The sequence below is a fragment of the Rana temporaria genome, chromosome 3, assembly GCF_905171775.1.
Source record: "Rana temporaria chromosome 3, aRanTem1.1, whole genome shotgun sequence".
Taxonomy (NCBI): domain Eukaryota; kingdom Metazoa; phylum Chordata; class Amphibia; order Anura; family Ranidae; genus Rana; species Rana temporaria.
In genome coordinates this window covers 364,587,155-364,601,158 of record NC_053491.1, presented here as the reverse complement: position 1 = coordinate 364,601,158, position 14,004 = coordinate 364,587,155, and the positions used below count along the sequence as shown (strand labels likewise).

The window sequence follows — 14,004 nt, the reverse complement described above, 5'->3', positions numbered from 1 at the left end:
AAATTTTTTGTAAATAAGTAAGTTTTCTTCAATTACGGGCACTGATATGGTGGCACTGATGGGCACCGATGAGGTGGCACTGATGGGCATTTATGGGAACTGATGAGGTGGCACTGATGGGCACTGATGAGGCGGCACTGATGGGCACTCATAGGCGGTGCTGGTATGTGGCACCGATGGGCACTCATAGGCAGCACTGATGGGCACTCATAGGCGGCACTGATGGGCAATCATAGGCGGCACTGGGCACTCAATGTCGGCACTGATGGGCACTCATAGGCGGCACTGATGGGCACTGATGGGTGGCACTGATGGGTAATTATGGTTGGCACAGATAGGCACTGATAGGTGGGCACTGGGAATGGATGGGCACTGAGAGGTGGCACTGATGGACACTGATTGGCATCTATTGTGCTCATTTTATTTTATTGTTTTTTTTAATTGTTGCCTATTATTGCGTCCTGGCGGCTTCCCTGGTAGTCCAGTGTGGGCATCCGAGGGGGGGCTGCGTTGATAAACAATCAGCGCAACCCCCCCTGTCAGGAGAGCCGGCGATCGGCTCTCCTCTACTCGCATCTGTCAGACGCGAGTGAGGAAGAGCCGTTCAATGGCTCTTCCTGTTTACAACGTGATCAGCCGTGATTGGACATGGCTGATCACTTGGTAAAGAGCCTCCGCCAGAGATGAAGCGTGTCAGACTGACACCCCGCATCACCGATCACCGATCACCGCGCTACGCCCCCCCACGGGCGTGCGCCGGCATGTTATCCTGCTGGACGTCAATAGACATCCAGTCAGGATAACACAACCACTTCCCGGACGTCAATATACTATTGACTGGGCGGGAAGTGGTTAAGGACCCTCGGGTGCAAGCCATCGGTCCTGGTGACTTGTTAATGTTAAGTTCTTCAGGTGTAATTCTATCTCTGTCCTCTGTTAGCGATGAGGATGCTTCCTGTGACATTTCATGAGGATAAACATTGCAGTTTTGGTTACTGAAGCCCCCTGATTCCCTCGTGAAGACTGAGGAGAAGAATAAATTCAATACCTTTGCCATCCTTAGTAACCAGATTCCCTTCATCATTCTTTATGGTACCAATATGATCTGACTTTCCTTTCTTACTATTTATGTACTTAAAGAATTTTTGGGGATTTTTTTTAACTCTTGTGCGCTATGTGCCTTTAGTGTTCTTTCTTAGCCACTCTGATTGCACCCTTACATTTCTTGTTGCATTCTTTGTAAAGTTGGAATGCTGATGATGATCCTTCAGCCTTGTATTTTTTGAATGCCTTCTCCTTTGCTTTAATATGCACTTATTTACGTTAAGTCACCCAGGACTTTTATTAGCTCTTTTAAATGTATTTCCCATTGGGATGCACTGGCTAATTTAATATGCTCTTAAAGCATGTCCATTTTTCCTCCATGTTCTTTGTTCCTAAGATTTTATCCCAATTATTATCTTCTAGCAAGGATCGTAGTTTAGGGAATTTGGCTCTTTTCAAATTCAGTGTCTTTGTATTCCCCTTATGTTTACTATTTGTGTGAATTGTACTAAAACGATTTGACCTGTGATCACTGTTTCCTAAATTGCCCTGTATTTCCACATCCGTGATCAGGTCTGTATTGTTGGTAATCAGTAGGTCTACTAACATTTTGTTTCTAGTTGGTGCATTTACCATCTGACCCATGAAATTGTCCTGCAAGACATTTAGGAACTGGGCCTTAGATGAATGCATGGTTCCTTCCACCCAGTCTATGTCTGGAAAATTAAGATCCCCCATTATAATGACACTTCCCATTCTTGCCACTAATCCAAATTATGATAGGAGGTCTGCCTCCGCCTCCTTCCTCTGGTTAGACTCTCCCAGTATTTCTTTCCCCTTAGTTTCCTCCCTTTGTAGCTCTACCTATAAGGATTCCACCTCCTCCCTTGCTCCCTTAGTGATGTCTTCTCTCACATTCACTTGTGCATAATTTTTGTTCTACAGGCATACCCCTCCCCCATTTTTACCCTCTCTATCCCTCAGATATAGGGAATACCCTTGAATGGCTGCCAGCCAATCACGAGAGCTGTCAAACCAAGTCTCTGTGATTCCTACAAAATCTAAATCATCTTTTATATTTTTCCAAAAATTGGGTATTATATTGTGTGACAAATATTGTGTGACATAAAAATATGTCCCAGAGTCACCCCTTTACATCAGGGTCCCCAGAGCCACCCTCCCTTACATCAGGGTCCCCAGAGCCCTTCCCCTTACATCAGTGTAACTGGAGCCACCTCCTTACCTCAGGGTCCGCAGAGTCACCCCCTTGCATCAGGATCCCCAGAGCCACCCCTCCATACATCAGAATCCCCAGACCCCCCTTACATAAGGGTCCCAAAAAAGTAACCCCTCTTGCATCAGGGTTCCCAGAGCTCCCCTCCTTACATCATGGTCCTAAGAGTCACCCCTTTTGAATCAGGGTTCCCAGAGCCGCAAGTTACCCCTTTTCATCAGGGACCCCAGTCTCCCCCAACTTCAGGGTCCCTAGAATCTCTCCCCTTACATCCGGGGCCCCAGGATTCCTCCTCTTTACTTCGGGGTCCCCACAGCCCTCAGCCTTTCACCAGAGTCTTCAGAGACACCCTCGTACATTAGGGTCCCTACAGTCACTCCCATAGAACAGGGACCCCCTTGTCCTCCCCAACATCAGGGTTCCCAAAGTAACCTTGGAAGAAAAATAAATCACGCTAACCTTGACACTAATTATAGTGACATATAATGTATAACACCAATAATCCGTTGATGAGAGTTAACCCATACATGATTTGATGAAAATTATTAAAAAATAAATATGATAGTGAGTCCACAAAATTGTTAAAAGTGCAAAAATTATTAAAAATCAAAAAAAAAAAACACATATGGATTATTACAATCAAAAATTATTGTCCATATATTTCTAAAACAAAAACCTAATGAATATGGTGAATGGGTCCACCACCAGCAGAAATAAACTCTTACCGACTAGCAATGATCCTCCATGACAGAGGATCAGAGAATGCGTATAATGAGCCACAGCTTGGCTCCAGGAAACAGCAGGCACAATCATGAATTCCCAGCAATCACCTCCAAATCAATCAAATCCACATGGTACAGAAAAAATAAAACGCTCCATATGGTGTAAAACCCTTTTCGATTTAAATAATAAAATGCACTATATTACACTTACAACTTCGCAGTTTAAAGATAGCCTGTAGTCTAATGTACCGGCTGGTACACAAAACAAACAACCCGTCCTTCTGGGTGTAGGGATGGAACACGGGGTGACGTCAGCGCATCGCTCCGCCCGACATACGTTTTATAATAACTCCCAGAGTAACCCCCTTATGCCAGGTTCCCCAGATTAACCCCCCTGGCATCAAGAACTCTAGAGCAACCCCCATTCTACATCCATGATCCCCCTTACATCAGGATTCCAAGAGTCTCCCCCTTTACATCAGTGTTCCTGGATCACCCCTTCTTACATCAAGGACCCCAGAGTCACCCCTTACATCAGGGTCCCCAGAGCTACCCCTTTTACATCAGGGTCCCCGGAGTCACCCCTCTTGCATCAGGGTTCTTAGAGCCCCCTTCTTACATCAGGATGCAAAGGGCCACTCCTCTTATATTAGGATTACCAGAGCCCCCCTCCTTACATCAGTGTTCTAATAGCCCCTTTCTTACATCAGGGTCCCCAGAGCTACCCCCTTACATCAGGGTCCCCAGAGCCACCCCCTTTATATCAGAGTTCCAAAAGATACCCCTCTTACACCTGGGTTCCCAGAGCCACCCCCCCTTTTACATTAGTGAATTCCCTTACATCAGGGTCCCCAAAGTCACTTTCCTTTTCGTCAGGGTTCCCAGAGTAACCCCCTTTTACATCAGGGCAACAAAGGATATTCCTTGGCTTTGGAGGGGCACAACTGAAATCGGGGGGGGGGGGGGGGGGATCTGGATCCGGCTATGCAACAAAGCGGTTAAAACACATGCACCAGGAAGATTCACATGCAGTGAAAGTTTGGTGAATGTCAGGATTATTGAAAACGACATACAGGAGATAAATGCAATATTACTGATAAAAGTTTTACAGTCTGTATGAGTCATCAGTAAAAGTGCTGTGCAATTTCTGTCCACACCCTCTTTGCTGAAGGTTGTCGCTATGTCCCAGTTGTCAATAATACACAGTTCTCTGAGTTTCAGTCCCCAAGGCCAGTACAGTACAAATCTCTGACTCTGCCTTTCTGTGCTGAGCAGTTAGTTTCTATTCTCAGTTATGATGTGGATGAACCACCCTCTGTTGCTTGCTTACCTCACTTCAGTAAACTTGGACATATAGTAGGACTTGGCATCAGACTATTACAAGGACCTTAGACTTCAAGCTGTATCAGGGGCCCAGGGACCATGTCGGACCCCGCAGTCACTGCCTACCTGACCAAACTGTTGTGCTCACATGGTGGTCGGCTGGAGAGGAATCAGTTGAGAGAACTCCTGGATCTTCCAGAGGAACAAATCGAGCAGATCCTGCAGGAAGAGGTTCTTAGGTTCCCGCAGAGCTCCCAGATAGTCCTAGCCCAGAGCCCCCTGAGGATCTGTGATCGATACCTGCTGCCAAATGACCCAGATGGGGAAAAGGAGGAGGAAGAGAAGTGCCCCAGATTGCACCTGTGCCGCTACTACCTGAGAGGACAGTGTAGGTAGGTAAAGGGGGTGGGTAAAGGGAGTTCTAAGATACAGGAGGGTAATTTTTGGGGTAGTAAGGCTAATTCTAAGGGGAACTGGGATCTGAGGTAGGAAAATGTGGGGGATGGTGGCAAAATATTGGTAAAAGAGGAAACTGAGTTTTTTAAACCGCAGTTTTCCTGTCGGGAAAACTGCTAAGGAGCATACACACGGTCGGTTTTCCCGGCCAAAGGAAAACACGGCAGTTTTCCCGACGGGAAAACCGATCGTGTGTACGAGGCATTATGCCTCGTACTCACGATCGAAATTTCCGATAGAATAAGTCAGATGGAATTTTTTCATTGGATATTCTGACCGTGTGTATGCCCCATCAGACTTTTTTCGTCTGAAATTCCGACGGAGTTAGAAAGGGGACATGTTCTCTTTTTTTCAGACGGAAAAAAATTATATCGGAAATTCCGTTCGTCTGTATGGAACTCCAACGAAGAAAAAAACACGTATGCTCGGAAACAATTCAACGCATGCTCGGAAGCATTGAACCTCATTTTTCTAGGCTTGTCGTAGTGTTGTACAACACCGCGTTTTTGACGGTCGGAATTTGGTGTGTCCGTGTGTATGCAAGACAGCTTGAACGGAATTCCGACGGAAACTCCGATCCTGTATACAGGGCATTAGATTGTAAAAGACCATGAATCAAGTGTCTAATGGCCTGCTGAAATCTATCCAAAATTAGATTTCTCTGTGTGAATGACAGTGCAGGTCAGGATGTGTTTCCTCACTGGATGGCACTTCCTGCATATTTTACTATTGCTACCCAGAAATTTAATTTCATAATTTTCTATAAACTCATCTCCTCCAGAATCAGAAATGACTGCTTTTTCTTATTCCAGGTTTCACTGCAGATTCTCCCATGATGTCTTTTCTGACCACAACCGTGCCGTGTTAAAAGCCAACGAGCTGAGTGGACTGGGTGAGGATGAGATCAAAGTACTGCTGTTACAGAATGACAACCAACTGCTGCCGGAGGTGAGTCTGAGGTTCACTTACTGCCACCAATGTCCAAATGGGTAAAGTCATCTTGTCATCTTGTCTGTCTGAGTAAATAGGTCACAAAGGATCATAAGATACAGATAATGAAAGCCAATGACTACATGACTGTGTGTGTGTGTGTGTGTGCGTGTGTGTGTGTGTGTGTGTGTGTGCAACAACCAGAGCCTTATTTTAAATCAAAGGTTAATACAATTGTAGAGGGCGCTATTCTAAATTAGGCCCAGACCTGTTGATTAACACAAATTTCCCTCTTTTCTGGCTGTGGTACTACTTGGTAGTTTCCCTTGTTGCCTGTGGGTGGCGTTACCATCTCGGCCTTATGTTGGAACGCAGGTGTACCATGGTGTATTGGGTGTCCTTTCTCGGCAGCGGTACAGTGGGAGTGGTGACCCCACTGTGCATGTTGGGGAGGGGTACTTAAGGGGCAGACACCATTTATCGGGGTCCTTCGCCTCGTGGCCCTCCTGGCGCGAGGTGCGTGTGTGTGAGCCCGACTTTGGTGCCACGTTGGCCGGGAGTTGTTTCGCTGTCTAGTAGGCATAGCTGGGGCCTGCAATTCTAAAAGGGGATCCCCAAGGTGTCTGTCCATAAGGGAGCAAGCTGTCTTGAGGTTATGATTGCGCAAGTGTAAGTGGAAAAATGAAAAACAAAAATCATGAAGAAACAAGCTGCTGGCAATTACACAACAGAACAAATTGTGTCAAAATACATATAAGTAATAATTGCCACGCTAAATACAAAAATAATAATATAACCTGTGAAATGAAAAAAAGTGACAGTAGTCAGTCCATAAGATTTCCATATAGGTCCATACAGAAATAAAGTGATATATTGTTGCAACACGTGTCCAAATGATAGTGAGTGACCGTACACCCAAGTGTGCCTTCCACCATATATATACAAGATGTGCCCTTACAAAATAGCTAAACTCTACATTATAGGGGGCAGATCCACAGAGATCTGCACCCGCGCAGCATATCAGAGATACGCTACGCCGCCGTACCTTACCTGGCTTTAAATCGAATCCTTAAAGATTTTGTGCCGTAAGTTACAGCGGCGTAGTCTATCTCTGGTGGCGGAATTCAAATCGGCGATTAGGGGGCGTGTTTCATTTAAATGAAGCGCGTCCCCGCGCCGAATGAACTGCGCATGCGCCGTCCCTAAATTTTCCACCGTGCATTGCGCTAAATGACGTCGCTAGGACGAAATTTTTTTTAACATAGACGTGAATTACGTCCATCTCGATTCACGGACGACTTCCGCAAAAAAAAAATCAAATTAAACGCGGGAACGACGGCCATACTTAACATGGCAAGTCTAACTACACGCCGCAAAACACCAGCTTTAACTATACGCCGGAAAAAGCCGACTAGAGACGACGTAAAAGAATGCGACGGCCGCGCGTTCGTTCGTGGATCATCGGAAATAGCTAATTTGCATACCCGACGCGGAAAACTACGCAAACTCCACCCAGCGGACGCCAAAGTATTGCATCTAAGATCCGAAGGCGTACGAAGCCGTACGCCTGTCGGATCTAACCCAGATGCCGTTGTATCTTGGTTTGAGGATTCAAACTAAAGATACAACGCAGGAAATTTGAAAGTACGCCGGCGTATCAGTAGATACGCCGGCGTACTCTCTCTGTGGATCTGCCCCTAGGAGTCTAATCACGCATGGAATCACACATCATAAAGGATCCATCCACTGGAAGTAGAGAAAGGTAGCGTCAAGGCCTTTGGTGCTGGTTAATCACTTTTTCTCATGGAGATTTATGTAGAAAAGGCAAAAACTCGCCACATATCGCAAAACCAAGGAGGTTTTATTGAAAAAATGCCATTAAAAATGACTACAGGTCCAATACAATATAACAAATGGATAAAAAGGTTCTCACATAAAAATCAGCAGATCAGAGTAGCGTAGGGTGACCACATTTCCAAACAGCATTCAGGGACACCCCTCAGCATGCACCTGTCGGTGTCACCAAAAGGGGGCGGTGCAACCATGTGACATCGCTGGGTGGCCCCGCCCCTTATCTATTTAAAGGGGTGGTTCCCCCTTAAAAACAACTTTTTTTTATTCCACTGGCCCCCCACATTACAATCGAATTAAGGCTATTATTTTTTTTTTGCTGCTGTACATACCTTGATACAGCATCTTCACCCGTGCATCCGGGTTGCGAGTCCCGCGGGAGTGGGCGTTCCTCACATGTGTTTGATTGACGTTTTTCGGAAAAACGAGCTCCCCCCTGTCGCGTAAGCCGCGTCACGGTTGGCGAAAGGAGCCGAACGGCGAGTCGGCGCTATACTGCGCATGCGCATCGCCGTTCGGCTCCTTTCGCCAATCGTGACGCGGCTTACGCGACGGGGGGAGAGCTCGTTTTTGGGAAAAACGTCAATCAAACACATGTGAGGAACGCCCACTCCCGCGGGACTCGCAACCCGGATGCACGGGTGAAGATGCTGTATCAAGGTATGTACAGCAGCAAAAAAAAAATAATAGCCTTAATTCGATTGTAATGTGGGGGGCCAGTGGAATAAAAAAAAGTTGTTTTTAAGGGGGAACCACCGCTTTAAGCATTTGTTTCATGTATGTTAGCCAAACATTGCAGGTGACCACTGAGAGTCACAGAGTGTAATTGTTCTTACAATGTTGGGCTAACATACATGAATCAAATGCTTTTTATATCCAAGGCACTAAGATTGTTTTTAAAACCCTGTACTTTACTTACGAAGGGAATACAAATAACCTGAGTTATCTGGAGTAAAAACTGGACATACACTGACCTACCTGTCCACTACACTGACCTACCTGATCCCTAGACTGGCCTACCTGATCCCTACACTGACCACTACACTAACCTACCTGATACCTACACTGACCAACCGGGGGCTTGTCACATCCTCAGCTCTGAGGGGCTCATGCTGGGACCTGTAGTCCTTCATTAGGAGGATGAGGTCAGTGGCAATGTTGGGGGTGGGGGGTTTATGAGTGGCAGTGCTTGAGGAGGGATCGGATAACTAACTTGGTGGGGGGGGGGGGTGTGAGGTTGAGAGAGATGGGGGAGGGGAGAGAGGGGTGGTGGTGGGGCGGTGTAAGAGAGCGAGTGTTTGATAGTTGTCCGATGGAGCATAAACACGGTCGGAATATCCGACCAAAAGCTCACATCGAACATTTGTTGTCGGAAATTCCGATTGTGTGTACGCGGCAATAGGCACATCCTGTTTGTGTTTTTCATGCAGTTCTACAACGTGTGTACTGCTTATACCCCCTGTGTGGGAATATTATGGTTGTAATTTCTCTTATATCTCAATAAAAAACATTTTATCAGAAAAAAAAAATGCCATTACATATTTATGAATACAGAGTTGCATTAAGTTGTGTCTGTTAATAGAAGAGTGTGACCTGTCCAATATTTTTTAACGCAATTGTACTGCTTGTTCTAATGTGATCCTTTTTCTTGCAGGATTGTTCAAGTTACAAGCAAGGCAGCTGTGACAAAGGAGATGATTGTACGCACCTCCACATGTGCAGATTTTTTACACGAGGAGCATGCAAATTCCGCTTATGTAAAAGATCGCACAATCTCCTGGAATCGAAAATAATACTCACCTGTGGCTGGCTGAACCAGACGACTGTTCAGAACTTCCAGATGCTCTGTGTACTGAAACACAATGAAAGACATCAGCAGCTACCAGAGGAGACTAATTGTGAAGAGGCCAGAAAGGCTCAATGCCCAGCAAAAGGCAGAGGAAGAGGAAGAGGGAGAGGAAGAGGGAGAGGAAGACCAAGACATAGAAAAAGAGATGGCTCCCAGGACTTGTTGGAGGGAAAGAACAGAGAAAGACATTTTGAGGGTACCTGTATCCTGTTAATAAGTGTTTGAAGTAAACCTGTCACAAACTTAGGCAGTTTAAACTGAGCCAGGGGTGGACTGACCATTGAGTCACTCGGGCACTGCCCGAGTGCCTCATGCCACTAGGGGACTCCATCAGGGATGCCAGGCTCAGTAAAACCAGGGACAGTATGTAAAAATCTATGTTTTTTTACATCTGTCCCTGATATGTCCGAAACCGACATGCTTTTGATGTGAAAATCCCACGATTTTAGCTGCCCCGCCTCTGCACTGCCTCCTGGCGTGGAGGCCATCTGTAAGCTCAGGGGCCCCATAATCTTCTATTGCCCGGGGGCCCCATGAGTTGTCAGTTTGCCCCTGAACTGAGCCTATAATGGAAAAATACATAAGCAAAGATCATCTTCATTGGAAACTACCAAAAATCCAGCTGAATTTATTTTTAGCCTTTACCTGTTAGGGCCCTTTCACACAGGGCCGTCTGTGTGCGGGCTCTGCTTTGCTCAGCGGGGATCGCTCTGTCGATCCCTGCTAAGCAGGCAGATGACAGGTCTGTCTCTGCACTTTGTGAGGCCTCGTACACACGACCGGATCTATCCGCTGGGATTGATCTGCGGATCAGTTCCAGCGGACAAATCCGGTCGTCTGTACGGCCTAGCGGATATTTATCCGCGGAGATTCGTCCGGCCGATCGATTTCAAGCGGATAGAAATTTCTTAGCATGCTAAGAAATCTAACCGCTTGAATCGTGTCCAGCGGATTGATCCGGTCGTCTGTACAGACTCACCGGATCAATCCGTCCGCTCCCCTCCCTCGCATGCGTCGTAATGATTCGATGCATGCGTGGAAGTACTTACCTTCCAGCGTCGCGCACGTCGCCGCGTCATCGTCCCGGCGACGACGCGACACGTCACCGCGGATGTATTCCGCGCGGATTTTGATCCGATGGTGTGTACAAGCCATCGGATCAAAATCCGGAGGAGGAATCTCCGCTGGAAACGCTCCGGCGGACCGTTTCCAGCAGAGATCCCCTCGTCTGTACGAGGCCTGAGGCCTCGTACACACGACCGAGTTTCTCGGCAAAAACCAGCAAGAAACTTGCTGGGAGATATTTTTTTGCAGAGGAAACCGGTCGTGTGTACATTTTCGTCGAGGAAACTGTCGAGAAACTCGACGAGAACAATATAACCTTTGAGGTTAACGGGCCATACCTCACAAACACCTAGGTAGTCTTGCATAAGATTAACACATCTAAGGGTCTTCTGTACCTTTGATATGTTAGAATTCAGCTGGCTTGGACAGTTTAACTGAATTCCTGGTCAATACGGTAATGCAATACAATATATTGTGCCATACATACCTACACATATATATTCAAATTACAACAAGGTCCTGCCATCAAATCAGAATTCCCCCACCATGTCGGAGTCACCCCTTCATGACAGAGGCCCCCCATCAAATCAGAAGTCTTCCATCAAGTCGGAGGTCTCGCATCATCTCAGGAGGTCCCCCATCACACCAAAGAGAGAGAAAGTTCTTTATTTCCTTGACGGGAATGGAGAAAATTGGCTTGTCGAGTTCCTCGACAGCCTAACAAGAAACTTGACGAGGAAAACGATGTGTTTCGCCCATCGAGCTCCTCGGTCGTGTGTACGAGGCTTCAGCGGGCCGCTCTCCCCTATGGGGAAAAGGATGACGACGGACCATAAAGTCACCCGATCCAATCCGCCAGACGGAAGGAAAAATAGGGTTTTTCTCCGTCACACTTTGGCGGATCAGAGCGGGCATCCGTGGTGCCATAGAAAGAGCACAGAGCGCCCGTTTAGGTCCACCTAAAAAACTGGCAGGCGTATCTAAACGGTCTGCCCATGTGAAAGGGCCCTAAGAGTCAGAATTTTCCCCCACCACTTCTACCTCTCAAGACTCCCTGTTGGTCCCTAATGACACCCATTATATTACAGTATAAAGCCAATACTCCAATTATAAGGCAGATGGGGGAGGAGCCAAAATTGACATTTATAGGAAAAGTCATAATTTGCATGTCTTTGATGTACCAGTTTTCACTGAGGATTATCTCTTCTTATGTATATGAAAAATCCTCTGATCCCATGATGCAATTGAAGTTATGTTTTCTATAAGCTGTGCTGTTCAACTGCATGAGTAAAGGACAGGGAACAGACACAACATTTTCATTGCGCTGGGTCCTGAAAGGCAAATCATTGAATACAGATAAGATAAAAGTGTAAACTGTGGGCCAAATCCTCAAAAGAGATACGACGGAGTAACTGCTGTTACTCCGTCGTATCCCTGGTCCTAACTATGGAACTGATCCACAGAATCAGTTTTCCATAGTTAGGGAGAAGATCCGGCATGTGTAAGGGACTTACACTGCCGGATCTTAGGATGCAGTACCGCAGCCGCCGCTGGGGGCATTTTGTGTCGAAATGCCGCCTCGGGTATGCAAATTAGCACTTACGGAGATCCACGAAGCTTTTCTGCTTCGTTTTTTCTCTGTAAGTATTAAGTTGCATACGCAAAATTAGGGCTGCTTTTACATGGTGTAAAGTTAGTACACCATGTAAAAGCAGACCCTTCTGTCTAGCGACGCGTTTTTTTTTCTAATTTGAATTTTTTTTCGCGCCGTATCTTTTTTTTTCCCGACGCAACTTTATTGACCCGTCGCAATCCACAAAGCCCGACGTAACGTAATTTCGCGCTATGCACGTCGGGAAAATTACATCACGAGCATGCGCAGTACGGCCGGTGCGGGAGCGCGCCTCATTTAAATGGGAATCGCCCCCATGAAATGAGGAACGCCTTGCGCCGGCGGAATTTAAGTTACACGCCCAGAAATTTCTAGGTAAGTGCTTTGTGGATCGGGCACTTAGGTAGAAATTTTAAGGCAGTGTAACTTAAATTAGAATTTCGCCGTTACGCCGGGTCTTTGTGGATTTGGCCCTGTGATCTTTGTGATAACCTAATCGTTTTTTTGTTTCTCTTTAACTGATCTGATCAGGTTCACCTGTCAGTTGGACCTGATCGGATGGTCCATGCATCCCTATGGACAGGCAGGTGTAATGGACCAGTCTGATCCGCTATAAAAAAATGAATGGTATTCGTCTTCTTCTGCGAGCTGATCCTCTGCTGATCAGAACAGAATCTGCTGCGCCTGAAAAGGGCCTTATAGTCTAAAGTTGGGCATTCAGTACATGGGTCCGTTTTTTTTCAATCAGCCAGGGGGCCGATTGAAACAACTTAATGGCTTCCTCCATCCACACAAAGAGGTGGATGGAGGAATTCTACCCATCATGTCATTGTATTCTGTCAGCAGGGACTCCTCTGTCAGAATACATGGATCAGTGTCTCAGCTGATTGGCTGCAGCGCAAATTGAACAATTATTTTCTAACAAGTCAGTTTGTGTGAAGTCGATCATTCTCAAAAGTTGGCTGGTGCCAGTTGAATTGCAGTCTATCTATGGCTAGCTTTATTCTGGTCTCTTAAAAAGTTTGAAAATAAAACTAACATCTAACTTCAATAGTGAACTATTTTGTCACTGTCCCTCACAGTATCTATTTTCCACCACTAGATGTCCTCAATCTTCTGTCTGTTTTGAATGGCCAGCATCATTCATTCTGGAAGACTCATGCCGCGTAGACACGGTCGTTTTTTGTCTTGTAAAAAAATGTTGTTTTTTCTCATGAAAAAATACATAGTTTTTCAAACTTCATTTTAAAAAACGACGTTGCCTACACACCATCGTTTTTTCAAAATGCTCTAGCAAAGCGCACTTACGTTCAGCACGTACGGCGGCACTCTGTTCCATTCAAGCTCGCGTCATAACTTGCTTCTGAGCATGCGCGGGTTTAAAAACGTTGTTTTAAACGTCGTTTTAGCCCACACACGATCATTTTTTATGACACAAAAAACGACGTTTTGAAAAACGACATACAAAATTTAAGCATGTTCGAATTTTTTTTTGTCGTTTTTCAGAAGACATAAAACAATGTTTTCCCCACACACGGTCATTTTAAATGACGTTTTTAAAAATGTTTTTTTTTTCATCACAAAAAACGACCATGTGTACGCGGCATAAGGCCTCGTACACACGATAGGTTAACCAGAGGACAACGGTCTGATGGACCGTTTTCATCTGTCAAAACCGATCGTGTGTGGGCCCCATAGGTTATTTAACCATCGGTTAAAAAAAAGCCAACTTGCTTTAAATTTAACCGATGGATTCCTAACCGATGGGAAAAAAACGATCGTTAGTAGGCACAACCATCGGTTAAAGATCCACGCATGCTCAGAATCAAGTCGACGCATGCTTGGAAGCATTGAACTTCGTTTTTTTCAGCACGTCGTTGTGTTTTACGTCATTGCGTTCTGACACGATCAGTTTTTT

General features: G+C 45.9%; 1 protein-coding gene across 1 annotated transcript in view; it reads left to right on the top strand.

Annotated features, from left to right (window-relative positions):
• The window catches only part of LOC120930495, a 97,473-nt gene that overhangs the window by 64,849 nt on the left and 18,620 nt on the right, over positions 1-14,004 (top strand). The window contains exons 15-17 of the mRNA XM_040341673.1: positions 4,393-4,715; positions 5,592-5,727; positions 9,215-9,605. Of these exons, the coding sequence (XP_040197607.1) occupies positions 4,393-4,715; positions 5,592-5,727; positions 9,215-9,605 (850 nt within the window). The remainder of the gene's footprint in view (positions 1-4,392; positions 4,716-5,591; positions 5,728-9,214; positions 9,606-14,004) is intronic.